We start from the raw sequence: 26,077 nt of genomic DNA, 5'->3' as shown, positions 1-26,077 counted from the left end.
TTTCTCATGCAAAATAGACTCCAACTGCTTTTGTTTGTTTTAAAAAAACCCATTCTTATTTGTTACATGGTCCACGTTTTTCTGAGCTAGTTAAACCAATGCACCATTCAAAAGGGACAACATTAATTAAAAATTCAAGTTAAAATATTTATTTGCTTGGAGACTGGTTTGGTACTTTTAGATGGAAAAAAAAATGTTATTTAAAGACCAGCTATGTTAAACCTGTAGTTAAGAATGGACCTTCTTGAGAAGTGACAGGTAGGGGCGGACCTTGATGGCAATAATGAATCTTTCCAATACCACCTTGAGGCCACAATTGAAATTAGTGCTAGGTGCAGTACGAATATTCTGTAAGAAACAGTCTGTAGCCTGAGGACTTTACAGTAAACCGCATTAAATATTTTATAGGGAACTGAAGCAGCTAAGAGTTATTATATAAAGAATGGCAAGACAAAGCTAATGAATGCCAAATAGTTAGAAAGCCATATGCGATGATTTTATTTTTTTTATATAGGATTGCTATTAGAAGAGTTTTCAAACTGTAATAGGTCTTGACACTTCCCCATCAGACTGGCAGCATTGTTTGCATTACACAGATCACAAAGTCTACTAGGGTTGACGCAGTGGTGCAGAAGTTTAACACAGTCATGCTCACTATTGGGTCCTCCACGCAGGTGCTGTCTCCTCACCAGGAGACATCCGTAAGCTGGAAGCTCTCTCTTCACTGCTGGTTACTCCTGCTTTGATTCCATTTGGCCACCTGGCTCCAGCCCATTGCTCCTGCTCTACAGGCCACGAAATATCAAGACCAACACCGGTCCATGTGTGTCTCCCTCAGGAATTATACCAGCAAGGCCAAGCGCAAACCCAGATATGGGTGCCCAGCGGGAATTTCAGATGCTATGTGTGGAAGACAGCAAAGGGGGACAACAGCTGGCAAAATGGCAAGAAACTCAAGTGTATAGAAACCAGGTAGGACCCCAGCATTGCTGAGTTGTTGAGTGGGCACTGGCTGAGGTCTGTCGCCTAGGGCTGAGAAAAGACCCAGGGAGCTTGCATCAGTGGTAGGGTCGCATCATGTGAGGGACTGGGGATGGCCAGAAATGCCCAGAAAGCTTTCAGAAGCAGAGGGCTGCCACTGAAGGCCCTGCTGGGAAAGGAGTCTCGTGCCTGTGCATCAGCACACTCCCCACCTGGCGCCCGTGCCTGCAGAAAAGGGCAGCTCATGCTTTCTCAGCTCCCTTGCTCCCTGCAATGCGTTTCTTTTTAAAGCTCTTTATTAATTTAGGTGCGGGACCATGTTTTTGCTCATAAGGAAATTTTCCCTGTCGGCAGTCTCTCCTGAAGCAGGATTGACTTCAAGTAGGAATGAGACAGAGCTGTGTCACTTCTGAGCCCTTCCACCTTCTGTAAGAAAATGGTGCAGAATTACAGTCACCAAAGCACTGAAATTATTATAAAGCAAAAGCCGACGCCTTTCCCTGGGTATCAAGGTTACATCTTGCTCTGGAAATTATTTAATTGTATGACTTGAGAAGGGAGCTGGAATTGTGAGACTAGCGTAAGTAGGGTACACTATCTTCTCTCCTCCAAGATGTCCAAAAGCACAGTGAGATGAGAACAGAAAATTCTCTAATTTTTTGCTAAAAGAGGCCTGTTGTTGTTTGTTTGTTTATTCCTGGCAAAGCTACCCATTGCCATGGCAATATTTTGCCATTGATGGTGTAACCCCGTGTTTCATTTCCTTTGGCTCATTCACTGAAACCCACCATCAATTACTTAGGCATTTCTTTTTAGTTAATACTCCAGCCACATTGTGAACCCCCTGAAAACTTCGCAGTGTGGTGGTTTTTCAGTAACAAAAGCACATTCTGCAGCAGGGCAGTAACCTGGCTCAGCTTTGTCTGTGCAGAGAACTGCCTGGAACTTAGTTTTCTATTCCAAACTGCACGCCAAAACAACAGCTTTTTTCCAAAATTGCAAATATTATGAATATTTATAACAGCTCTGTCAAAAGAGAGGTATAAATCACATTTTCCAGGGTCCTTTTGTGCCAAGCTCAGTATCACGTTCCTTGCTCTGTGGTTTAAAAAACAAATCGGTTGGTGGATTTTCAGCAGCATAGCTGCTCCCTAGCCACTGCAACGCTCAGCTCACCCTCTCCCTATGCCATCCCTGTTTGTACGCTGGCTGACAGAGGGGCAATTGCCCTCTCCCTAAGCCATCCCTGTCTGTTCCCTGGTTAACAGAGCAGGCGATTGCTTGCTGTGTGCACATCCGTGCATCTGCCTCTGCATCCTTGCTACCTTGTTTTCACGGGTGTTTCAAGTACTGATTAGGCACAACATTATTCAAATTTCATTTATTTTTCTTTCAGCCAGGTTGCAGCAAGAGGGATGTGGGAGCTGCTTCCCGTCACTTGACCACACTTTGGTTGTGGATCCTCACCTTGCAGTGCCTGCAGACATGTTCCAGGGTGGGCAGGGAGGAGCCGCGCCTCTGGCTACCACTGGGTGCTCGGTTTTGGTACCTGCACCCATACCCGACAGGGACCCGAGTGGGACCAGCCAGAGCACCGTCTGTGGGGGACTGGGCTCCTGCATCCCTTGCCCAGACTCAACTGATCCTTGAGTGTTTCCCACATGCCCACTCTATGTGGCAAGAATCAAACAGCCTATTTCTTCCAATGCATCCACATTGTTCAGTAGCAAAAATAATCAACCGTCTAATAACAATTGTGGTGCGGGTGGATGACACGTGTACTCATTGCCATCGGAGGTATCCACTACCAGCATCACTCGGGTTCTTTGGTCAGGCTTAGCACAACTTCTGGGCTGTGGTTTCTAATGCAAACATATGCATTTATTAATATGTACTAAAAATAAATTCTTAGCAAGTATTCTTGAATCTATGGTTACAAGGTACTTCCATGAGTAAACCTGTTTGCTAAAAGATCTGAGAAAAACAAACACAGAACACAAAGCCAAAAATTATTTTAAAAAATATTTAATACTTCTTTCGAGGAATTAACGCTGCTCTGACAGTAATATTTGCGTATTTGCATTAGCCCAATGTTTTCACTATCAACATATGACGAACTTTTAATAAGCTTCCTGTGGCTTCACGCTGACTATGCTTCGCTTTGAAGACCCATGTACTGCTACCGCCATCCTCTATTGCATCCTGATTATAGAAAATGAAGTTAACTTTTCTATGCTCAGGAGGAGCTGCCTGCACACATGTGGCCCAATCCAAAACGGTGAGGGTGAGACTTGAGTGAACTTTACTATGCTCGGTGTAAGGCCCATAATATTTTACCACACAGATATGCAACAGTAGAAACCCCCCAATACTCACGACTCTCCTAAAGAACAAAACATTGCCATTGCTATGTTATCACTGTGTTTGGAGCAGAAGGATTTTGAGATCAAAGACTTGTACAAATGTCTCATGAGTCTGCATTTTGCTCTCCCAATGCCACACTTTTAACATATTCTGCAGCAAATGGCAAATTTAAAGCAGCTGAGATCGAGGCGGTGCTTCCAAAAAACAAAACTAAGTCTTGTGAATTCTAAACAGTTCTGAAAAGGCTATGCTTCCTGGTGGATCTGGCACTGAGAGCCATTGCCAAGAAGAGGCCTTCTGCAGGTTAGGCATAATAAAACTCGAAATGCCTTTCCAACAGCTCACAGCACAGGCTAGCTTGGGAACGATCACAGGGCTGCCCGTAACTTTTTATTTGGAAAGTTCTTCTGACTTTGCCCTGTCCTGTCTATACAGGCCCGTATTACGGATATCCTTCTTTATTACAACACAAGAATTTAATTAAACGCGGACCAACCAGGCCAGTCCCTGTGTCAAAAAGCTGAGGAAATGGCTACTTAATTGCTGCCATTGCTGCCAACTTGAGAGGAAAGAAAAACTTGGAGGGTGGCCTCCTTCCCCTTGCATAAAGTAGCCAGTTCACAGTTCACTGTGGAGTTATAAGGGATCACCTCTGAAGAGAGTCAGGTCTTAGCTCCGATGGCCAAAACTGCATGTTGACGCGGAACACCTGCTCCACTGAGCATATCCTGGTGAGTGGGCAGGTGGCTCTAAGGCTGCTCGCTGGCTTAGGTACACCAGAAATTGACCAATGACAAAAAGAATGTCAGGAGAGATGTGCTGTAACCTGAACTGTCATTCTGTAAGAAAAACACCCAAGGGAAGCTAGACAAAATTCATCTATGTGTAGATTTTATTTTGTTACAATCAAGGACTTCCAACATCTTTATGTTCCTTGATGCATTATTTAAATTGCAGGTTTTTAAATTGTAGAGAATAGTACAAATTACCTCAGAAGCCACTTTAAAGCTATAGGATTGAGATTTTTTTAAACGCTCTCTCAGGCTGAGAGGGACCTAAGAAGGCCACATCACCCAACCTGCTGGATAACCAAGAGAGATAAAAGCTCAGAAGCGAGATATGAAGTATCAAAAATGTACTATGCTTTGATATCACATGACTTTTAAAACAGTATCACAAAATTTTAAGGGCCTAACCCATCATCTGTGAACAGCTGATATTGACAATACTGCTAATGTTGTGTGTTCTGCAGGATGCCCATTCATGCTGGTCTGATTGTCTTCCAAGGCAGGCAGATGAGTGCCACAGCTTGGTAGCTCTACCTTATGTAAGTAAAGACAAAGAATGGAACAAACTGTCAAACAGAAAAATCCCTGTCCTTCAGTTCAGACATGGACATAACATGAGTTACTGGATTGGCCCTTCACTATGAGAAAGACCCCATGAATCCTACTGATCCTGTTATGAATTGTTCTCCAGTTTCCTTTGGGGTTATCTATTCCTGCTTTTCTGAATGGGACTGAATGCCCGTAGAAATCCATAGCTGGGACTCCTCAGCTCTTCCCTACCTCCTGCCTTCTGTTTTCCAGCAGATTGGGACCAGTTGCTTTATCAGGTTTTTAGAAGGCTCACAAGCTCCATGACAAAGCAGTATGCTTTGCAGAACACAATCTAATAGCATGAAGTTAACTGCTCTTCTGAATACTAGGCAGGTGAAGCTGTGTTACTTCATGGTTCACAGCAGGACCTGAGACCACACCTAACACAAAGGGAAGCATTAGGAGAGGAAACAGTGAGCAAGAACACCAGATTTGCTTTCTCAGTCTTTCAAGAAATCTTTCAAGAAAATTTGCCAGTAGTTAATTTAGACTCTGGGAGGTTTAACACCTCATCTGTGCAAGGTTGGAAATGGGAACAGTTTTCAGCCAGACAATATACCTGTGTACTTCAGTGGAAAAGAGAACAGACTTATCACCCAAAGAAGACCCTAAACAAGCCCAAATTCATCCAAAACAAAACAGGAATTGATGGAGCCAGAACAAGCAGCTGAGGACACAAGCAAGCAGGGAGCATTTGTTTTGCTGTTAGAGAAAACATATAGCGAACCACACATTTGAGGGCAGTTTCATATTACGAATGCTCAAAAACATTTAAATGAACCATAGGTTAGAACTGGTGACAAACTACCTCAGTCTGGACCAAAGAGAACAAAATATGAATCTCATAAAATGCCCTAGTACTTAGCTAGCATTGTTTGAAATTTATCATCTAACTGGACGGCAGACCCTCAAGAGGTGTAGCCAAACTGGCACTTGATAATTACGGTCTCTACCCTGCCAGTCCCTTGCACTGTTTATTAATTTAGTAGTTGTTGTTCATAGGAGGTATCCTTCATGCCTACAGTAAAAACACAGAGGGACAGAGAATCCAGCCCAGTAAGAATCCTGTATCTGAAACAAAATGTCCCAGCTATTCTAGCATGAGCAAGTGCTTTCTACAGACCCAAAACAACATACCACTGTCACTGTAGCTAAATGCCATTTAATTGGCAGCTAGAAAAGACTATAATACATTTCTTCATGGAAAAATGTTTGAGCTCTTCCAGTTTGCCAAGATGCTAATTAAAAACAGACGGCATGTTATAAAATCCTTTCCTTGACCTGTACTGTCTTACATTGCCCTTCTGTACTTTTTTCATGGCATTGGCTCCTTGTAGAATTATTCTAATCTTTATAAAATTGTATTTAATTTTCTTTGTTATTTTGCAGGCAAGAAGTAGCTAAATGTTATTTATTTAAATGTACATAGGAAATTTATTTATTACATGGCATAGGTAACAGGCCTTTTAAGAGAGAATCTTTACTCGTAAAAAACAGAAGGTTTCTACATCCTGAATAATTGACAATGAAAGAAATCTTAGCACCACTGAAGTCACTGAAATAGTTCCAGTAAAAGCCTCGCCGGAGTGCCACTGACATAATGAATTGCACAGTGAGACGGATGTGCCTCATCAAACCCATCATTGCTAATCAGAATGCTTTACAAAGCTGGGATTTGGATCAGCGCTGAAACATTTTAAGGGGTTGTTGGTGATAGCTCCACAAGTGTATTTTACTGATGTTTTTAGTGTTCTTACCAATTCAAGAAATTTGGGAAAATGCCTTATTTCAGTTGAGAGTTAATCCCTTTTACCTCAAGCAAATACTAGATCTGTCTGACATCACAGCCCACCTTATGGTGGGCACCCTGCCACTGCACAAGCCCAGCACTGATTCTCTATCAAATAGGATACTGCACCAAGCTGAACCCCCCCCAGTTTTTTTTCCTTGCCAACCACACCCCTCCACACAGGAGACTTCGATGGGCTGAAGAAGTCCATTGCATTTGCTCATACGCCAACATGCTGTTTTACTCAGTACAGCTTTAAGAAAGGATTTGCTCTTTTGGCTGCTGGCTCTCTCCCTCTGCAGTGGGAGAGCAAAATGAACACATCATCATCTAAGAACTGGCTGTAGTTTCAAATGTAATTTTTGTGGCAACAGAGAGAACCATGCTTTAGTTATGACTGTTCCGAAGCGAAAGGATTTTCCCTACCTTGAGCAAGCTAACATTCATATTTTGAGCTTACAATGCTTCCTATATATCACTTTTCTAAGACAACAATCCGAATTCCATGCAGCTGATTTTCTTTTAGACACCAATCACTTGTATGATCTGCAAGTTTCCACTGTTGCTGCCCTCGTGATTTAGGCAGAGTCATTAAAACTGGAAAGCTTAATTCCCAGCCTCAATATAACACATCAGTAAGAAGTAATAAGCTCCTTCATAAAGCAATATAGCTCCCCAGCTAAATAAATGGCACACACTACTGATTAAACAAAGGCACATGTGGCTTTTTTTCCTAAGCTTTTTTTTTTTGAAGCAAATGGATGAATATATAAGAGAAAAAGACAAGAAACCAGGAGTGGGAACTCAGAAAGTGGTGCAGACATCACAAAACCCAAGGTCTTGGACCCCAGGCATTGAAAGGGGGGACTTGAGAAACATCCCTAAAGAACTTCTTGGAAGAAGTATTGGCCGAAAAGAACTTGGAGCTGCAGATAGCCTCCTGCTGTTCAACTTGCTCTTAATTCAGGGAACGCTATACTTTCTTCACAAATAAAGACTGAATCAAAGATACCCGATTTCATTAACAACTTATTTTCCTAAACAGAACATCCGAAAAAAAAAGACTTTTTAGGTAACTGCTCAGGTCAGAAGTAGTAACGATGCTCTACTCTATGTTTCTGACACCTCTGCCTCCCCTCAGGGAGGAGGCCAATCTCCCTCCATACACACATTATACATATATAACGGATCTCTTTCTTTCAAGAGCTATATATAGCTCCTATTCACAGGCAAGCACCACAACCACTTATTCATTCCTTTCATGCTTTACCTGCTGTTTTCAAGCTGCCCCGAAGCTAAAAATAGCTTCACATATTAGAGGAGGGTTGCTATAGATTCAGAATGGGTGATGTTAGGAAGACAGCTAAATCTCTTTTTGCTGAGGACATGGAGAATGTGTGGATGTGGCTGTTGGGCAGCTGTACTAGTACCTCTGATCTGGCTGTGGTGCCCTTTCATAAAGATTCTCAGGCTCCGAGGTCAGGGTATTCATAAGACTCCATTGAATTGCAAATCAACAGAAATCACGTATGTCACCATAAGTTTAAGGCTTTGCTTTTCATACTGTAGTGTTAGTTGACAGTACAACAGTACCTTCATATATTAATAGCACATTAGCTTCTTTTTAACTGGGAAAATAAATTTAATATCTCCTGTACAAGCGTATTTTTCTGCAGGCATTGATGTCTCCAAGTAATGAGGTATCAAAATGCTTCGCTAGTTGTTCTTACTATGGAGTTGAAAGGATGACAATTCATCATCTATGTGATTACTTTCAAGACAGCAATAAAGCTACATAAAAAAAATTGTACTACATAGCGTTGTTTTGAATTTCTGGCAGTGTGTCTTCCGACAATGCTGACAAAGCTGATGTGAATTTTGGAAGTTACCTCCCTGTCTACAATTTAATGGATAGCGCAAGTGAAAAACTGCTTATACGTGACTTTCCAACTCTCATACTCCATAGAACAGTGAAGTGTGCTATAGATAAGTGTCATTTGATTGATAAGGTTATGAAACCTATGTTTTCAAAATTTGTCTGACAAAAATTTTGGTATCAGAGGAAAGATCTTATTCTGTCAAGTTTGAACACATGGAAGTTTTGAGGGCTGTCTCTAGAACATAGTCATCTCTGCAGTTTGCAATTAGAAGCATCTTAAAATATTTTCCAGCTTTTGGAAATCAGTTTAGGATTCTCCTATATTAGGATCCTATAGTATAGAATTCTCCTATATTAGGAGAATATCAGTGGTTGCATCCTTTCAGGATGATAAAGATCAGATTAATGGAGATAAGCAAGGGTTTGAATAAGACTGACTTTTCTTCCTTAATGTAGTAAAATCCTTCCAAGTGGTAACAATCTGATCTTGAATTTGAAGGCAAAATACATGGGTTTAAGGTCCAGTTGCAAGAAAGAATGGATGACGAAATACTGGTCATTAAAGTAACTGCTACCTAGAAACACAGTTCTACTCCACAGTATACATTAACTCTCAGACATGTCATAGAATGGGTTCATTTCTGTATACAGAATACCTTAAACTTACCTTCTCAAAAATTAGGTGATTATAGGAAATTACAAGTAAAAGTTACACCCATCAGAAAATCGTATGAGAAAGATCATGCTTCAGGAGTCCTATACTAGGAACTGAATTTAAAGTTTCACCTCCAAATACTAATTTTCCTAGTTCTTAAAATCTGTAGATGGATTATGACCATATCCAAGATAAATGAGGTTGTCAGAAGAATATTTGTTAACAGACTCAGATTATAGAAACCTGCCAAATAGTGACTCTGTTAAGGCTGAGGTTCAAATAAAAGTTAGTTGTACAGGGAAAGAGGATTGACTAAAACAAGATTATTAAAATATATATTAAAAAAGATCATAATATAACTTTAAATAATACAATCCATCTTTTAAGAACTGTATATATGAGGACATCGTAATGCAAACTTGACAGAAAATTCTGTGATATGCTAAAGGAAATGGCTTTCCACTCAAATCTCACTTCACGTCCTGACCCTTATCTTTCATGTGGTTATGTTTTATTTCCATTCAAGAAAGGCAGTCATCTAGATACATTAACTGTTAACATTTGAATGCATCACTTGCAAATTGAATGTGGTTTCAGCAAGTAGCAGGATCTCCTCCAAGGTACAAGCTGGAATATTTCTTTTTACTTGCTGTAGATGCTTTCCTCAGCAGTTTTTTGAATCTGCCGTTTTTACTTCTAGAGTTGCGATTACCGCATGGCTCAGTGTTGCTGCCTATAAGTGACATAACTCGATATTTGAAACTAAGTTAGACTAATTGTTCCCATTTAGGATAGTTATCCTTCCCATTCCACTTAGATGTCATTGAATGAATAGTATATCCTGGAAATACTCTCAATAGAAAGGTAAATAATGTTTCAGTAATTTATGTCTGAATAATTTTGGTGATTAAATAACATAAAATTGTATTTAATTTGAAACAACCCCTATTATTCCAAAAATTTTGCAATCTGTTGTATACTTTCACTAATGGAAGGTCAGTTCTAGTAGAATGGTAATGGCATTATTAATTAAATGAAGTGTCACAGTAGTACTCTATAAGCATGTTAATAAAAAAAAACGCAAAATAGCAATTTTTACTGATTCATCCTACTTCACTGCTCAAAGCAGCCTCTTTATATCCCTGTATCCCTCCGTTTCCACTGAATGATCAGCTATTGACCCCTTCAACTCTGATCAGCCTCTACACGTGGTTACTGTACTACTATACTACAGAAGTAATCCCACTGAAATCACAAGGTAGAATGAGGGCTGATTCTGTAATCATTATGCCCTACTGTGATCTTATACCTTAGTTTTTAGAATCTGTCTGTGAGATTCCAGACACTCGACTATACTACTGCATGTTACAAAGAACTTCTGCTATGAAATATTTTCTTAGCTTTAGGACAACCAGTGGAAAACGTTGTGATGAACACACCTGACCAGGTGCATAGTATGGTTTGCAGGACTGACCTTCCTAAATCCTGGATTAAGATCTCAACTTTTGGTTAAGCAATGCATCTCTAAAACCACAAGTTTTTTCTGGAACGTGCATGGAATAAGACTTTATGTTGCTATTGCATTATGTCTTAGACTTAGACTCTGACGCACCTTTCTTTTCCAGGTTTTCTATGCCAGGTACAAGAGCAGTGCTTATCTGCTTCTATGAATCAAGACAGAGACCTGTCACTCACCTTTTTATATAGAAGAATTTAGATTCCATACATTAAACTGTAAAATATTTGTACCTTGCCTCAATTCTCATCACAAGTGAATTACTACAAATATATATACATGCTAAATGCCTATGAGGAAACAAGGAAATGCATATCTTTTCCACTATGATTTAGAAGTGCAATGGACTGCAAATTTGCTCAATATTCCTTTTATTTCCACAAAAGAAATCCAGCATGAAACAATATAATTTAAAGAAGACAAGTACATTGCTTGTTTGTTGTTTGGTTGTTTATTTTCACTTTACTATATTTACCTTGCCTCTTGCTTATTATATTCTTTCACTTTTCCCTCAAATAATTACTCTCATATCAAACTGGAAAAAAAAATAGATTTCTCTTTCTTCAGAATTTATGTACCTGCATGCCATCAGTCACCTTCCACCATAACAGATCCAGACATAAAAGTAGGACTACGCATTCTTTGCTTTCTTAGGAAAATATTCATACTTGAGGGAATTTAAGAATAATACACTTCTAAAATCTCCTCAAATGAAAACTGGAACAACACTGGAGGAGTTAGTTTCTGTATTCCATTTATTTCAAGGCAGGTTGATAATACTGAGAAGTACTATTTTGTGCATATTGATAATTACTTTTTAATTAAATTCTTGGTGGGCTGAAGTCATTCCAATTGTTTATGCATGCTTACATGCATGTGTAATCTTTTAGTGAGCTTTGTTCTCAACAGAGCTGCCAGAAAGTAAGCTCTGGAGACCAAAATTACCTGCCACAAAATAACTGTGGCAGCAGCAGTGACAGTTAAAGGACAAGAGACAGAAGTGTACATAATATATCTCTAGGGGATTTATTAAGCAAAATTCTTCAGTTTTTCTCACCACACCACCCCCCGCTCAACTGTGGAGATAATATGGGAGGTTGCTTCCATGAATTATTTTTGGATGCCATTCTGCTTTATTATTTCCATCTCTGAATCAATTAGTCTTTATAAGGTCATACTTGCTTTATTTACAATACACATTTTAACAAGCCTAGTTTATTTTAATGTTATTTTTTGGAGTTTGCAGAAATGTTAGGACCTAAGTTGTTGCTGTGAGTGCAATAGAATGAATGAATGAATGAAACAATCTGGTTTTCACAGTATTATGTGATAAGATTCTTACATAACTCTGTATTTGTAGTCAAGAAAACTAAAATAGATGTTAGAAATTAAAACAGTTAAAACTCTTCATTTATCTGTGATTCATTAGCATGTGAAGAGTGTAAGTGATGTTACCACCAAATACAGTGTTGAGCATGACTCAATAGCTCAGTCCATGATAATTAAGCAATTTCATCATATTTTTCTTCGTGGAGATTTTGACATCAATGGAAATCCATTTTTAATAAGAAACTTTGATTATTTTTTTTCTCCTATCAGCAGACAGGAAAGCAAGCTCAATCAGGAATTTGAGATGTCTTCTTCTTGAGCTTTTGATCAGTGTTCATAATTCCCAAACTTCGGTCTCAAAGTGCTCTGTAGACAGTCAACAGAACCACTGCCTTCAGATAAAAGTCTGATGCTGCATTAGGCAGTATCTGTGGAGGTTTGGAATGATGCACTCACCCTAGAAATACAGGAGTCTGGAATAAGAAAGGTCCGTGGGTCAAATTCTATCTCATGCAGGCTTCTAAAATTCCATCATCTGTCAGCTCTGCCTTTAGTTATACAGAATCAGGGCAAGGTTTTCATAAGAAACAAGTTTTCCAAATTGTTTATCATACAGGAAGCCTTACTGTTCTAGAAAATCTGCCCCTGCTTGGTGTTTTTGACATTTATCTCCAATGGTGTTAAACAGGAATAATTAAAAGGAAAATTTCCACTGATAATCGGAATTTAGGAAATTCTATACTCTTATAACAGGATTAGATATCATATTATTATCTCTATTTTATCATATTAACAAACACAATGCAATACAATGATTGCAGTTACTCAGACAAAGATCTGGCGTTTTGGAACAAGGGAGGAAACGGATGAACAATCAGATGCTATTTTTTCAAAGGCACTTTTCTGACAATGATTACACACTGAAATGGTAATTGCAACTCCAAAATAGCACAGCTGCTTTTGAAATAATGGACATGGCACAGGCTTGTCAATGATATCTTTTGTAACTGACTCTACACGGGGAAAAAAAAAAAAAATCCAGAAGTGCTTTTATTTAATAAATTATCAGCCAAATAAATAAAATCGCATTTGGCTTTTAGCACAACAACATTGACATCTAGTGGCTAGTTAAACTCCACATCTGATATCATTTGTATGACAAATAAACGTGGAGCATTTACTGAATTTGACAAAATAGATATGTGTTTCAATAGGCTGCTCTCTTTATGTAGCCTCTAGATGATTACAGAATGTCAGTAGTCTTTAATGACTAGTCTGGAGTGACCAGTCCCAGTAATGGGAACTGGTGAGCATGAGCCATTGTCCCCCAGCACAACCCCGCTGGTTTTCCCTGATTGTCAGGAAGTCTTAGTCTTGGCAGTCAGCTGCCTGACTGAAGTAAATACCTTGCTTGGGGCTTGTTGGGAGGCACAGTGCATCCCTAAAGTTGTACACAGGTACATTTAAAAGAAGAATTACACTTACCAAATGTAATGTTATTGGCACATGTGAATGCCCATTTTTAGTTCTACTTGCTTTTCTACAAATTACTAGGGGACTTCAGATAGAGCGAGATAAAAATCAGGAACATGACAGATGCCATGAGACTGTTTGTACTATAAAGACACAAAAATAAATGATTTGGCAACTTACTTCATAGACATGTAGAAGATAAGAAGCTGCCAATATCAAATAAAGTCTAGTTTCCATATTTTTCAACAAAGAAACTACCTTAATGGAGAACAAGGAAAGATTAAACATGATAAACGTCAATTTTACTAGCATTCTTCATGCTTCCACATTACTTTCTCATAATCAAACTCCAAGTGGACGCATGTCCTCTGCAAACAGCTCTTATAATGAATTTGCTTGTCAGTGACCACCGTGCCCTTGCTCTCAGTATCAGTGGTAGCTGCCTCTTCTAGCCTGCTGGCAAAGCTGCCCAACTTGCTTCATTAAAAATTGGACCAATCTTTTAATCAACTAACCAAACTAATTTTGATCAAGCAAACCAGAGACTATTGAGTTTAAACAACCTTACCAGATATTAGGAGGCAATGATCTCCCGCAGGAAGGTCGAGTTATTCCTTCCTAGCTAAGTACTGACAAGGACTAAATGGCTTCTCTTAGTATTTCTAAAAAAACACAGAAATAAATCCAAGGCTGAAGAAGAGGGATCTTCTCTGAATATTCTCTGCATAAGAGGTCTCAAAAATGTAAGTTATATGGAAAGGATGAAATATTTATGTAATTAGCTTCAAAAAGGGAAGAGTGTGGACATGTGTCTCCCAGTATTTAAAGATTTGTTATTAGATAAAGATCAATTCCTGCCTTCTATATCAACTAAAGCATAGGGCATTACGAAACTATCTCAAGTAGCAACAAAGGAGATTTATCTTAGATATTAGGACACACCCCCCCTCCATATATATACCTAAGAAGTTAATAGATTAAGCTATTTATGCTGTGAAATATCCTATACTGTAAGCTTTTAGGAACAGCCCCATTCCTGGAATTATTCAAGGTCAGGCTGGCTGGGGCTGTGAGCAACCTGATCTAGTGGAACGTGTCCCTGCTTATTGCAGCAGGGTTGGACCTTTAAACAACCCTTCCAACTTAAATCATTCTATGATTCTAAGTGTATCAGGTATATTCCTTTGAATTCTGCATCTTCAGGATTTAATACCTTCTTTTGTTACTTACACACTGATAAAAGTACCTGAAGGGGACATACAAGAAAGCTGGGGAGGGACTTTCTATAAAGGCATGTAGTGATAGGACAAAGGAGAATGGCTATAAATTGGAGAGGGGCAAATTTAGACTAGACGTAAGGAGGAATTTCTTCACAATGAGGGTGGTGAGGCACTGGAACAGGTTGCCCAGGAACGCTGTGGCTGCCACATCCCTGGAGGTGTTCAAGGCTAGGTTGGACGGGGCCATGGGCAGCCTGATCCAGTGGGAGGTGTCCCTGCCCATGGCAGGGGGGTTGGAACTAGATGACCTTTAAGGTCCCTTCCAACCCAAACCATTCTGATTCTATGAAAATTATGGGGGAATTAGATGAATAACAGGTTGCTTAAGTAAGCATAATACTACCTCCAAATCATAAGAAAGGTCAAGGTCTGTCCTGAACACACGTCCCAGTTGTTAAAATGCACATTCCACTCTCCAGTACAAACTCCATGAGTCAATATGCATTCATAATGATGTCAGCAAGTGTTACCACCCATTTAATGAATATGAATAGCTGAGAAGTGCCAAATTCAACAAAAGTACCCTTTTTTGCCTAGTTTTTTTTGCATACTGAGGCTATCTTAGGGATCTGCATAATACGATCTGTGATTACATAATGTAAGAAGATAGTATGAATGTAAAAACAGAGAAGCTGATAAACTCTCAGGAGTATTTCAAATCATGGACTTAGTATCATGAAGAATATGCCTGGGAAGAATTTTGGGTGAAAGAAATTCTCATTTCTTCTTCCCAAAACTTTCTATAGAACTGTTACACTGAGTCATCAGAAAAATTGAGTGATTGAGTAAAGAGTATGTCAACTATTTGAAGACCTGAGAGATAAAACTTTTACTTTTTGAAGGCTTTAAAATCATGTCTGACTTAAGCTTTCTGAGATATACAAAGTCTCAGCCCATTTCTAGATTTAGGGCAAAAGTAAAGTAAGAACTACAGTGATATTGTCACCTTTGTGGGCCATGAAGTTCAAGCCTACTGTAATTTCACATTACTGCTAAGATGATCTAATAGAGAGCTGCTGCTGAAAAGGCCATCCCTGTTTCCACCTCCCCCTTCCCTCCTGTCCTACCCCTCCACCCTTAACCTTTTTTCACACCGGCACTGTAACTCATCAGACACCACAGCAAGGTAGTCAGAGGAGCTAGACTGGCAGAAAATTAAATACTGCAGTTTAAAAGAAGTGGTCAGGTGAGCAGTTCAAGAAGAAGAATGCTCACTTCAGCAGCAGCCACCCCATTGACTAATTTACCTCTAATGGAATAATGTGCTCCTAAGGTTTGGTTACACAACCACTGAAATCTGACTTAAAACTGTAGCACCTCATGCCCTGCAAAGAGATACGCCCACCTGTTCCTTTTTCCTTATCTTTCAGTCATGTGAGTTTCAGATGAGATAAGTGTCCTTTTTGGTGTCAAAGCATATTGATGCTAGATTTAAGCTACGGAGATACTCCATAGGACTAAGCTATAATCCATACACCAAGGGCTAAGGACAGGTGCAGCTTCAACTTCCAATTTATTTAGGAGGCCATTTCTTATCCACTTCCCCAGCTGGAGCTTACGGTCGCTCATACATAAAAAGCAGCCAGGTGATGTTTGAAAGCAATACAGTCAGACATTAGAAAAGCATAACATAGTAAAAGGAAATTAACTAGCTGCTGAAAAGCTGTTTATAAAATAACTGCAGCATCTAAAACAGTTGCTGTAGTTGGACTCACTGCTGAATTTTCCTCTGTCCCGGCAACTTTAATTTTTCTATATGCAGGATTTTGCGACCAGAGCACAGTGCCAAGACATTCGAGAACTATAAATCTTCCCTCTACCTTTCCCACTTTTCTTCAAAGTGCATAATCAATGATATGTTGGCCCAGTTTCCAGAATCATGTCAGGATTCATTCACACTAAAGCAGTCTTCCATTTCCAAAAGAGAGGAACAACAAAAAGATGCCTGCTATTACAGCTTCGTGGGGATACATTATTCATTTTGAGATACTTAAATTATTAATTAGGATAATTCCATTTTTGCAGCAGTCTCTGCCCTTTAGAGGAAACCAGCTGCATTGAGTAAGACTTCAGCAGAATACTGCGTACACTCAAATAAGCACATTGCCACTCAGTTCATTTCCACGGGACATTTTAGCACCACCTTCACGTCCGTTCAGAGTGACAATAACGTAAGTAGCACAAATGGGTCAGGAGAAAAAATACTTTCCCTTTTAAAACTGAGATTTGGTGGCCAAGGTAAGGAGGTCACCTGCAGCGTGCGACTGCCTCACCACACAACAGCGACCAGCTACAAATTATATTTTGCAACTTACATATCACAGCGACATCGGTTGCATTTCAATTTTGAAAATTTCCCTGTATTAAGTGTATTTGCGGTTGAAGACTCCAGTAATCTGGCTGAGGCAACTGAGGGTGTTTAGCCTTGAGAAGAGGCTGAGGGGAGACCTTATCGCTCTCTAGAACTACCTGAAAGGAGGCTGTAGAGTGGAGGGAGCTGCCCTCTTCTCCCAAGTGACAGGGGACAGGACAAGGGGGAATGGCCTCAAGCTACACCAGGGTAGAGTCACACTGGATATCAGGAAAAAAATGTTCTCAGAAAGTGTCATCCGGCACTGGCAGAGGCTGCCCGGGGAGGTGGTGGAGTCCCCATCCCTGGAGGTGTATAAAAGAGGGGTAGATGAGATGCTCAGGGACGTGGTTTAGTGGCAGATAGGAATGATTGGACTCGATGATCCAAGAGATTTTTTCCAACCTGGTGATTCTATGAATCGATAACACGGCTGGGAACTCTGATATAGTCCAGAAGAAAATCTCTGCGACGGACTAAAGCGTTTCAGACCTCCGCAGCCCAAGCGCTGGGTCAGGCACTGCGCGCCCTAACGTTTGATGGGGAACAACCTCAGCTCCTTGACAGCCGCTCGCTGCCCCCGGTGCCCTAGCGCTGCAGAGCGGCATTTCCCAGCCGGCTGACGAGAAAGAGGTTCGCAGAGCTCCTCTCGCCCATCCCCGACCGGGAAAAGCCGAACCCGCTCGGACACGTGCAAACGCGGGGTTCCGCGTTCCCTCGGCCCCTCCTGCCACCCCCGCTCCCCGCGGCTCGCCGAGGCCTCTCCGGGAGCCGCTGCGGCCGAGTCCTACCTTCCCGGCGCTCCCGGGCAGGAAGGCTCCCCTCGCCCCTCACCATGCTGAGCGCTCTGCCCTCCCCTCCCCTCCCTTCGCCCGCCCGCCGGCCCCGCTCCGCCCCGGCTTCCGGCACGGACCGCGCCGCGCCTGCTCCGCGCCGCCGCCGCCGCCATGGTGCCCGGAGAGCGCCGCTCCGTGAGTGGGGGGGGCGGCCTCCGAGGGGGGGCGGCGGCGCGGAGTGAGGGCCGCGGGGTCCATGGATGCGGCTGCGTGGAGCAGGGGGGATGGGGGTTGGCTCTCCTCCGCTCCTCCTCGGGTGCGGGACTGGGATCCTACCTGCGCTCCCGTTTCTCCTCCGGCGTCTCGGGGGCTTTAGTAACGGGGCAGCCCCTGGCGGGTGTCTTCCCTCTGCGAGGGGCGCGCAGCGCGTGCGAATCCCTCTCGCAATGGGGTTTGAAGCAGGTGGGACTTGGGGGGGTGTCAGAGGCTCGGAGGCATCGCGGTGGGAGAGCGCTCTGCTGCGGGGCGCCGGGGAACAAACCTTACGGGGGGCGGCTTATCGCTCTCTACAACTACCTGAAAGGAGATTGGGGAGAGGAGGGAGCTGGGCTCTTCTCCCAAGTGACAGCGGACAGGACAAGGGGGAATGGCCTCAAGCTACACCACGGGAGGTTCAGGCTGGACATCAGGAAAAAAAATTTCACAGAAAGTGTCATTGGGCACTGGCAGAGGCTGCCCGGGGAGGGGGTGGAGTCCCCATCCCTGGAGGTGTTTTGAAAGACGGGTAGATGCGGCGCTCAGGGACGTGGTTTAGTGGCAGATAGGAATGGTTGGACTCGATGATCCAAGAAGTCTTTTCCAGCCCAGTGATTCAATGATTCTAGGACCCTCCGCATCCCTGACACGGCTGGGACGGCTCCTCGGCCCCCGTGCTCCCTTCAGACCCTCCCAGAGGCATTTGTTTGCACCTAATGAGCGCTCGGGGCTGTTCGGCAGCACAGCCCTGTGTGCGGGGCAGATAAAGGGAAGGGTGGGGTGACACTAGTGAGAAGAGGGCAGAAGCCACAAGTTGGGGTATTTTATGTAGGAATGTTTTGCTTTTTTTGTTGTTTTGTTTGGTTTTTTTAAAAAAAACTGTTTTCATATTCAGCTGCACATTTTGATCAGGAGTCAACATGACCATCGGAGAACAGGCTGAGAGAGTTGGGATTGTTCAGCCTGGAGAAGAGAAGGCTCCGAGGAGACCTTACAGTGACCTTCCAGTACCGCAAAGGGGCTACAGGAAAGCTGGAGAGGGACTGTTTAGAAAGGCTTGTAGTAATAGGACTAGGGGTGATGGGTATAAACTGGAGAGGGGCAGATTTAGACTGGACATAAGGAAGAATTTCTTCACAATGAGCGTGGTGAGGCACTGGCACACGTTGCTCAGGGAAGCTGTGGATGCCCCATCCCTGGAGGTGATCAAGGCCAGGTTGGATGGGGCCTTGGGCAGCCTGATCTAGTGGGATGTCCCTGCCCATGGCAGAGGGTTTGGAACTAGATGGTCTTTACGGTCCTTCCCAACCCAAACTATTTGATGATTCTATGAACTACGATGTGTCCTCTTCACTAGTGTGTGGTTACCCCAGTGGAATGGGTTAAAGGAGAGACTTTTCTGGATGCAAACACCTTCTGTAAGTGCTGGGGAGTCTGCAGTGTCCTGTCCTGACACCAACAGTTGACATCTGGACCTGCTGTCAGTTTCCTATGGTGTTGGTACAGTTACTGTGTTACAGCTTCAGTTGTTTAGGAGCCCGAAATTAGTGGGCTTTGTTCTGTCTCCAGTTCTTTCACTGTTTTTATTTATGTTTGGATTACTTAAATGCCGGTGATTTAAATGTATTACAAAGTATACTGTTACTTGTTTTAGTTTTGTGGCTTCAGTTTGTTTCATTGTTTAGGGGGAAAAAGTTCAAAGTTGGTGCAACAGCAAGAACACACTGTGCCATTTAAGTTAGGTAAATTTCAGGTTCCTGTTTTGATAAAATGTTTGATATTTACCTTACTAATTTACTAAATGCATTCTGAGTTTCTGACAAGCTCCATCAAAGCAAAGATTATATTAAAAGGCTTATCAAACAGTGAAAGTAGTTATTTTCGATTTTCTTGACAAGTTTGCGTGTGCCTCTTTTAAAATATGCAGCTTGGGCACAAGGCCTTGGTGTCTGTCCCTCTTTTATTCCAGTTAAATATTAAATACATTTTCCTTATCTGGGATTGTTGTTTGGCCTTTTTTGTGGAGAAGGGAAGAAATCAGTCTTGAAATTTCACAACATGGAGCAGGTGTTTGTTTACACTGCCCTTCCAAAACAGAAAGATCCATTTGTGGATGAGATTCTTTGGTGGAGTTCATTTTTATCTTCTGCTTAAAAGTAAGGTCATCTTGGTATCTTATGTCATCAGGGCAGCAGTTGCTCAGTCCTGGTTGCTGAGAGTGCCATCCGGCACTGCTGGAGCTCCTGTTGGCTTCAAAGGAGGAGTGACCAAAGTGTCAGGACTTCGGTTGTGGGTTGTACTCTTTTTCACTCTGAATTTGTACTTGAGTGATTGTAGTGATTCAGAGAGAGGGCTGAAGCTGTAAAGAGTTTTTACGTCAGAAGAGAAGCCTCTCGGGACCTATGCTCACCCTTATATTCACAGTCACAGCTTTCCAAAAGGCAGTCATCAACTTCTGAGAGCCCTACAGGATGATTCTGTTAGAGCAGCTTTTCTTGCCTTTTATCTTTCTTTTTCATTTAAGTCATTCCCCAAATCAATTTGGAGCTGTTTACCAAGTATGTCTGCTTCTTTCATGGGGCCCATCATCCCAGGGCAACCATTTTGGGAGAATCTTTTGATTTGAGCTTTTCTTGCCTGTTTTTCTACTTCATCTGTCTCATGTTGACTTTTGTGCACATTATATTGGCTTGGATTTTTCTCCCTTTTTGAGTGTGAGGGAAGCTCTCAGTATTCATATGGGAAGCATTACTTCTGCCATTAAAAACATTCCTGGATCACCATGGTATTTTTAAAATTTTAGAGGACAAATATGAATGTATTTGCTGCACACTCATAAAGTGTTTGGCCTTTTTTAAAGACCACATAAGCTTCATTGATAGAAGTAGTAGCAGGCTTGCTATTAGAACTGCCTCAGCTGGGAGATCTGCACCTGAACTGTGGATTATATTGTGGGACTGTGCTGGGAGAATTTCGCACCATTGCTGCTCTTTTGCTAGTGTGTGAGGCCCACTTACACCAGACACTGCAGGCATCTTTGTGTGTGTGTGTGTTTGTGGAACTGATAATATTTATGTCTACTGGGAAATAGAAAATATAAAGACAAATCAGAAAGTTATGATTTGCTTTTATTCAAATATATGTGTATATGAGAGCTATGTATTCTTAAGGAGTTCATGAGTGCAAGGAACATTACAGTATTAAGGAAAGAAGGTACAGTTATATTATTAATAAAAAAAACTTTTAAAGAATAATAAAAAGCAATCCTTCACCATCACTGTGAGAAGATAGTGTGTTACATACTCTGTATAATGCAAACCAGTTGTTGATGTCACTAGAGGACACAGTTGAATTTCCAGTGTGGCATTTCTGGGAGTCATTTGCATCCAGAGAAGGCACCTCATCAAAATCATCCTGAAGAGATGCATCCCTTTTTTCAGAATCTGTTTGTCTCAGGTTTTTGTCTGAGGAGGAATATGATTGTAGGTAATGTCGGAATCAGCAATGCTGAATCTGGTACACTGGTTTTCTAACGCAGTTTTTTCTTTCATCCACAGTCTGAATTACTGAGATACTTCGGAAGTATGTGTTGAACTTCTCCCTGTGCAGATGTGTAATAACCATCCCCCTTGTTTTTAGCTCAGTTGTGTAAATGTTTTTTTGGTGTTGGTGCCAGTTTATGTAGTTTCCAGCTCTGGCTGTTCTTTTCCAGTGCTGTCTCTCCAGCTGGCTGGTATGGCTGGTTGGAGAGCTCTGGATGTACTGGAAACTTACCTGGGCAAAATAGTGGGTTTTGGATAGGATCTTTTGTATCTTGGGTGAGTTGTTTGGTCTTGTTCATGTGTAGTTTCACTACACCTAACTGAGCAACTGGAAGGAAGGTACCAAAGCAAACACGAGGGAGGGGAGAAGGGACCTACATGAGTGTTACTTCAGTGTCAGCATTGCACGTGTAACTGTGCCTTGAAAAATGGAGGTCAGTGCTTGATCGTTTGATGGCATTAAGCTATGGGATATTTTGGTTTGCTTATATGCATTAGTTTTGACATAGTCCCAGAATGTGTGGGGTAAAAAACATTTCATTTCATGGTAGGTACATTTTTGCAAGCATATTATAATTTGGTATTTTAATTATAGTTTCAATGAACTTTCCAGCTACCAATGTAAGATCTTATAATGTAAATGTTATACCACAGCCCAAGAAACGTTTGTTCTTGTCTGTCTTTGTTTGTAATGTGGGCACATCTGTTGCTATCCTCTGGCCCTCTGAAAGAGTAGCTCCTCAGGAAAATACCTTTTTCTTATGTAAGGGAGATTGTTTGAAAGTGAAGGCCGAAGATGTTTATCCTACTTTTGGTTCTCTGTATCAATGTGGAGATTAATATGGGGACATCTGCATATAAATTATTTATAAAGTGATCTTTTGACAGACTGACAATGTCTTACTTTGTGTTATTTGGAATGTACTCTGCCTTGAGTCTGGTTTGGTTTAGACATATGTGAGAATTTGCGCTTGCTCGTTCTCTCTTTCTTCTGATGGACAGTACTGATTTCAGTCATGCCATGTGCATATTACATTAGCAGGTATATTGACTGTGTTGTCAATTATTTTCAGGCACATGGCCGTGAAGACTATGATTCTGATTTTAGTGATGAGGAGAACAGAGAGAAATCTGTGCAAAAGACTAAAAGGTAATGTATTGCAAAATTAGCACTCTGCATTATGTTTGTGCTATTGGCCTGTTACTGTATATGGGAGATTATGCTGTGGTATCTAAAGACCGGTGTTGAAATGTTTTTTTGAAAAATCAATCTCTTCAGTTCCTACGTCTCCTCATGTTAAGCTTGCCGAAGCATGTCATCTCCCAGGGGCAGCTGATTAAGATCCGATCTGCCATGTCCATCTGGTGTCTGTATGTCCCTTCGTTCTCCAAGCAGTGTGTTTTATTTTTCTGAGCATTAGTATCAACTGCTCTGGTTTGGCTGCACTGTTCACTTCACTTCACTGTGATCCATCAGATGCATGGAGCTGCTAAGAAAGCAAGTCAGAAAAGGCCAAGTGGCAGCAGGCTTTGTAGATATGAAACACCTGCTTGGATGAAGTGAAGAACTGGTGCTCCTTCTTTACTGTTTAATTTGTGAAGAGACCTTGGAATTGATGATTTGTGATGTACTCAATCCTTGAAATCAGAGGATCATAGAATGTCCTGAGTTAGAAGGGACCCACAAGGATCATTGAGTCCGACTCCTGTCCCTGCACAGGACAACCCCAGAATTCACACTGTGTCTGAGGGCATTGTCCAAATGCTTCTTGAATATTTTCAGGCTTGGCGCCATTACTGCTCCCCAGGGGAGCCTGTTTCAGTGCTCCCACCACGCTCTGGGGGAAGACCTCTCTTGTTTGAGATCACCTTGGCTAGTTCATTCAGTGGTTCGCACAATTAGTGCCCTTGAATTTTGTAGTCTCATCTCATGATATTATTAAGATTTTTATTTATGTATGTATATATTTTGCTTTGCTTTCCTAGGACTCATGCATATATTCCTTTGTAGTAAAATTGGAAGTATGGGTTTTGTAGTGTCAGGCTGCATGCTGGGAAAAAAATCATGTTTTAATCACTGGAATAATTGCAAACATTGTACTGTTCCATTTATTTTATAAATATAGTAACTGTTTTAAAACAGTAAGTGATTTTGTTCAGTTTCGTTTTCTTTAAAAGGCCATTGCACATTATACCATTCCACTTCCTAGGTGGAATATTAACTGCCATCAGGAGCCTTTCAAAAATACCATCATTACCCTTGTTCTGCTGCTGATACCCAGTAGGGCTCTTATGTGGGTTCACTGTGTATGTATATATCTTTTTCTTGCTCTATGATGATATGTATTTTCACTTTAAGGAGAATAGTACTCTTAGGTTTTTTCCATATTGCTGTTTTATGGAGTCTCCTTATGGGAATTTTGTGCCTACAGATCCTTTTGAGCAAACAATTCCCTTAGTTTCTAAGGAATACCTTGAAATATAAATTCCCTGGCTTGTTTTCACAGGTTTCTGACTTCCATTCTTTCTGCCAGCTGGTAATTATGTAAAAATCTTTTCTTCACCTCTGTTGAGGAATCAAACTAACAAAATATAACTTTTTCTAGCTAAAGTGCAACACTTTATATTTAACTTTTTATTGCTTTGTTGAATTCCTAAAGTATTTTTAGCTGCCCACTGACAAATACAGTTCACAACATAATACTTAAATTTAAATGAGCGATCCTTGTGATTACACTAAGAGAGGCAAAGGTGTTCAATGAAGTGTTGTGACATTAGCATGAAAGGATGGGATAGGGTTACTAGCAGTCACTCTTATTCAATGAACATATTGTCCTTCCTGTTCTCGCTTGGCTGTGTAGCTGAGATAGAGGGCTTCAAATGTAGAGTAAAACTGAGGAATCTTCAGGAATTTTGCATTGTGTCTCTATAGTTATAATGTTGATAAAAATGAACATTAAAAATTGCTGTTTTAAGAAATTTTCCTTGAATGCTAACTGTAAGCAAATGAATTTGTTCTGCAAATGAAGTAAAGTCTAACCTGATGTTGGTTCTGAAGTTTGGTTTTATTCATGCAGAAATTAGCAATATAACAGTTTTTCTTACTCAAGTTAGAGGAAAGTTTGGCATATGGAAATTTTGTGAAAAGTTCTTGACTAACTTTTCTTCTTTTCTTACCCTACCTTTAGCATAAAGGAAGATGACCTTCTGTTAAAACCATTCCAAAAACCAAAACAAGGCAATGTGGCTCACAGACGATTTGCAGCTGAAGAATGGGATAGGTATCTTTTGTCTATTCCTTCTGTGGGACATTTTTCCCTTAATGCAAAGATAGCTTTCACTGAAATGTATTTGTTATTAACAGGGAAGAAGCAAGAAAAAGAAGATTTCACTTGATATCGATGGATGCCGTATCCTTCTGTTGCATTTTTTTCAGGTTTGAAGATGAGGCACAGGTTATTCATTATGGTGAAAACTGGGATTTCTCAGTTGCTACAGCAGTTGACAGTGCAGCACTGAATTATTCTTCAAATTGGCTTCTTTTTGTTTGTGAGACGTCTCTGAGAATGCTTCTTCGCTGTAGCACCATTCCTGGATTCTTTCTATGTGCTCATTTTCCTGTTTGGGACTGAATTATACAGTGAATTTTATTTAGACTGGCACAAAGGCACTTTGGTCTTTCAGTTGAGTTTATACACGACAGAATTCTGTGTAAGGCTGACATTGTCTGTGGAGCAGTAAATTTCCACTGGAAAATTAAGGATACATTAGTTAGTTCAGGAGCCTGTTCAAAATAGCCTTATCTCTAGTATCTTCTACAGATGCTCTAATGTAAGCCTGTTTAATATCATGTGCAGTTTTATTTTATTTTTTTAATCTCTTAATCATATTGCATGCATAATTTTTAACTATTTTTACTACCATATTTAAACTACAGCCTTTCTCCTTTTAGACTTAAATCTGAAAATTCCAGTAAACAGAAAGTAACTTCTAATCTGCTTAGAATTTGGACAGGCACTGCATAAATCATCATGTGCCTGTAAAGAGGACGTATCTTAATCAATCCCACTGATGTTGCAGATGATGTTGCATGATACAAATACATTAACAAGAAAAGGAGGACTAGGGAGAATACTCATTCCCTATTAGATGCAGAAGAAACAACAGTGACAAGGGATGAGGACAAGGCTGAGGTACTTAATGCCTTCTTTGCCTCCGTCTTTAATAGTAAGGGAAGTTGTTCCCCCTGTGTGCAAACCCAGGAGTTAGAGGAGCAGAGTGAGGCTCCCATGATCCAAGAGGAGGTGGTTAGAGACTTGCTTGCCCAGCTAGACACTTACAAGTCTATGGGGTCGGATGGGATCCACCCAAGATCTACTCGGCACTGGTGAGACCGCACCTTGAGTACTGTGTTCAGTTCTGGGCCCCTCACCACAAGAAGGATGTTGAGGCTCTGGAGCGTGTCCAGAGAAAAGCAACGAAGCTGGTGAGGGTGCTGGAGAACAACTC

The 26,077-nt window shown here is 41.1% G+C and overlaps 2 protein-coding genes across 3 annotated transcripts in view; one reads left to right on the top strand and one right to left on the bottom strand.

The window, feature by feature from the left end:
* Positions 1–18,770, bottom strand: part of LGI1 (leucine rich glioma inactivated 1) — a 35,267-nt gene extending 16,497 nt beyond the window's left edge. The window contains exon 1 of one of the 2 annotated variants that reach the window (XM_054072133.1): positions 18,108–18,770. The gene's annotated coding sequence lies outside the window, so the exon portion shown is untranslated. Of the gene's footprint in view, positions 1–17,786; positions 17,856–18,107 lie in introns of those variants that run through there. The other variant, XM_054072132.1, reaches the window with a different exon arrangement.
* LOC104067947 (protein FRA10AC1) overlaps positions 17,885–26,077 on the top strand; it is a 28,264-nt gene continuing 20,071 nt past the window's right edge. Inside the window, exons 1-4 of the mRNA XM_054072135.1 lie at positions 17,885–17,966; positions 22,642–22,718; positions 24,757–24,849; positions 24,933–24,978. Coding sequence (XP_053928110.1) covers positions 17,943–17,966; positions 22,642–22,718; positions 24,757–24,849; positions 24,933–24,978 — 240 coding nt within the window. The 5' untranslated portion in view covers positions 17,885–17,942. The remainder of the gene's footprint in view (positions 17,967–22,641; positions 22,719–24,756; positions 24,850–24,932; positions 24,979–26,077) is intronic.

This window comes from Cuculus canorus, chromosome 7, assembly GCF_017976375.1.
Source record: "Cuculus canorus isolate bCucCan1 chromosome 7, bCucCan1.pri, whole genome shotgun sequence".
Classification (NCBI taxonomy): domain Eukaryota; kingdom Metazoa; phylum Chordata; class Aves; order Cuculiformes; family Cuculidae; genus Cuculus; species Cuculus canorus.
Note: the sequence above shows the minus strand (reverse complement) of the source record. Positions and strands in the feature narration are given on the sequence as shown.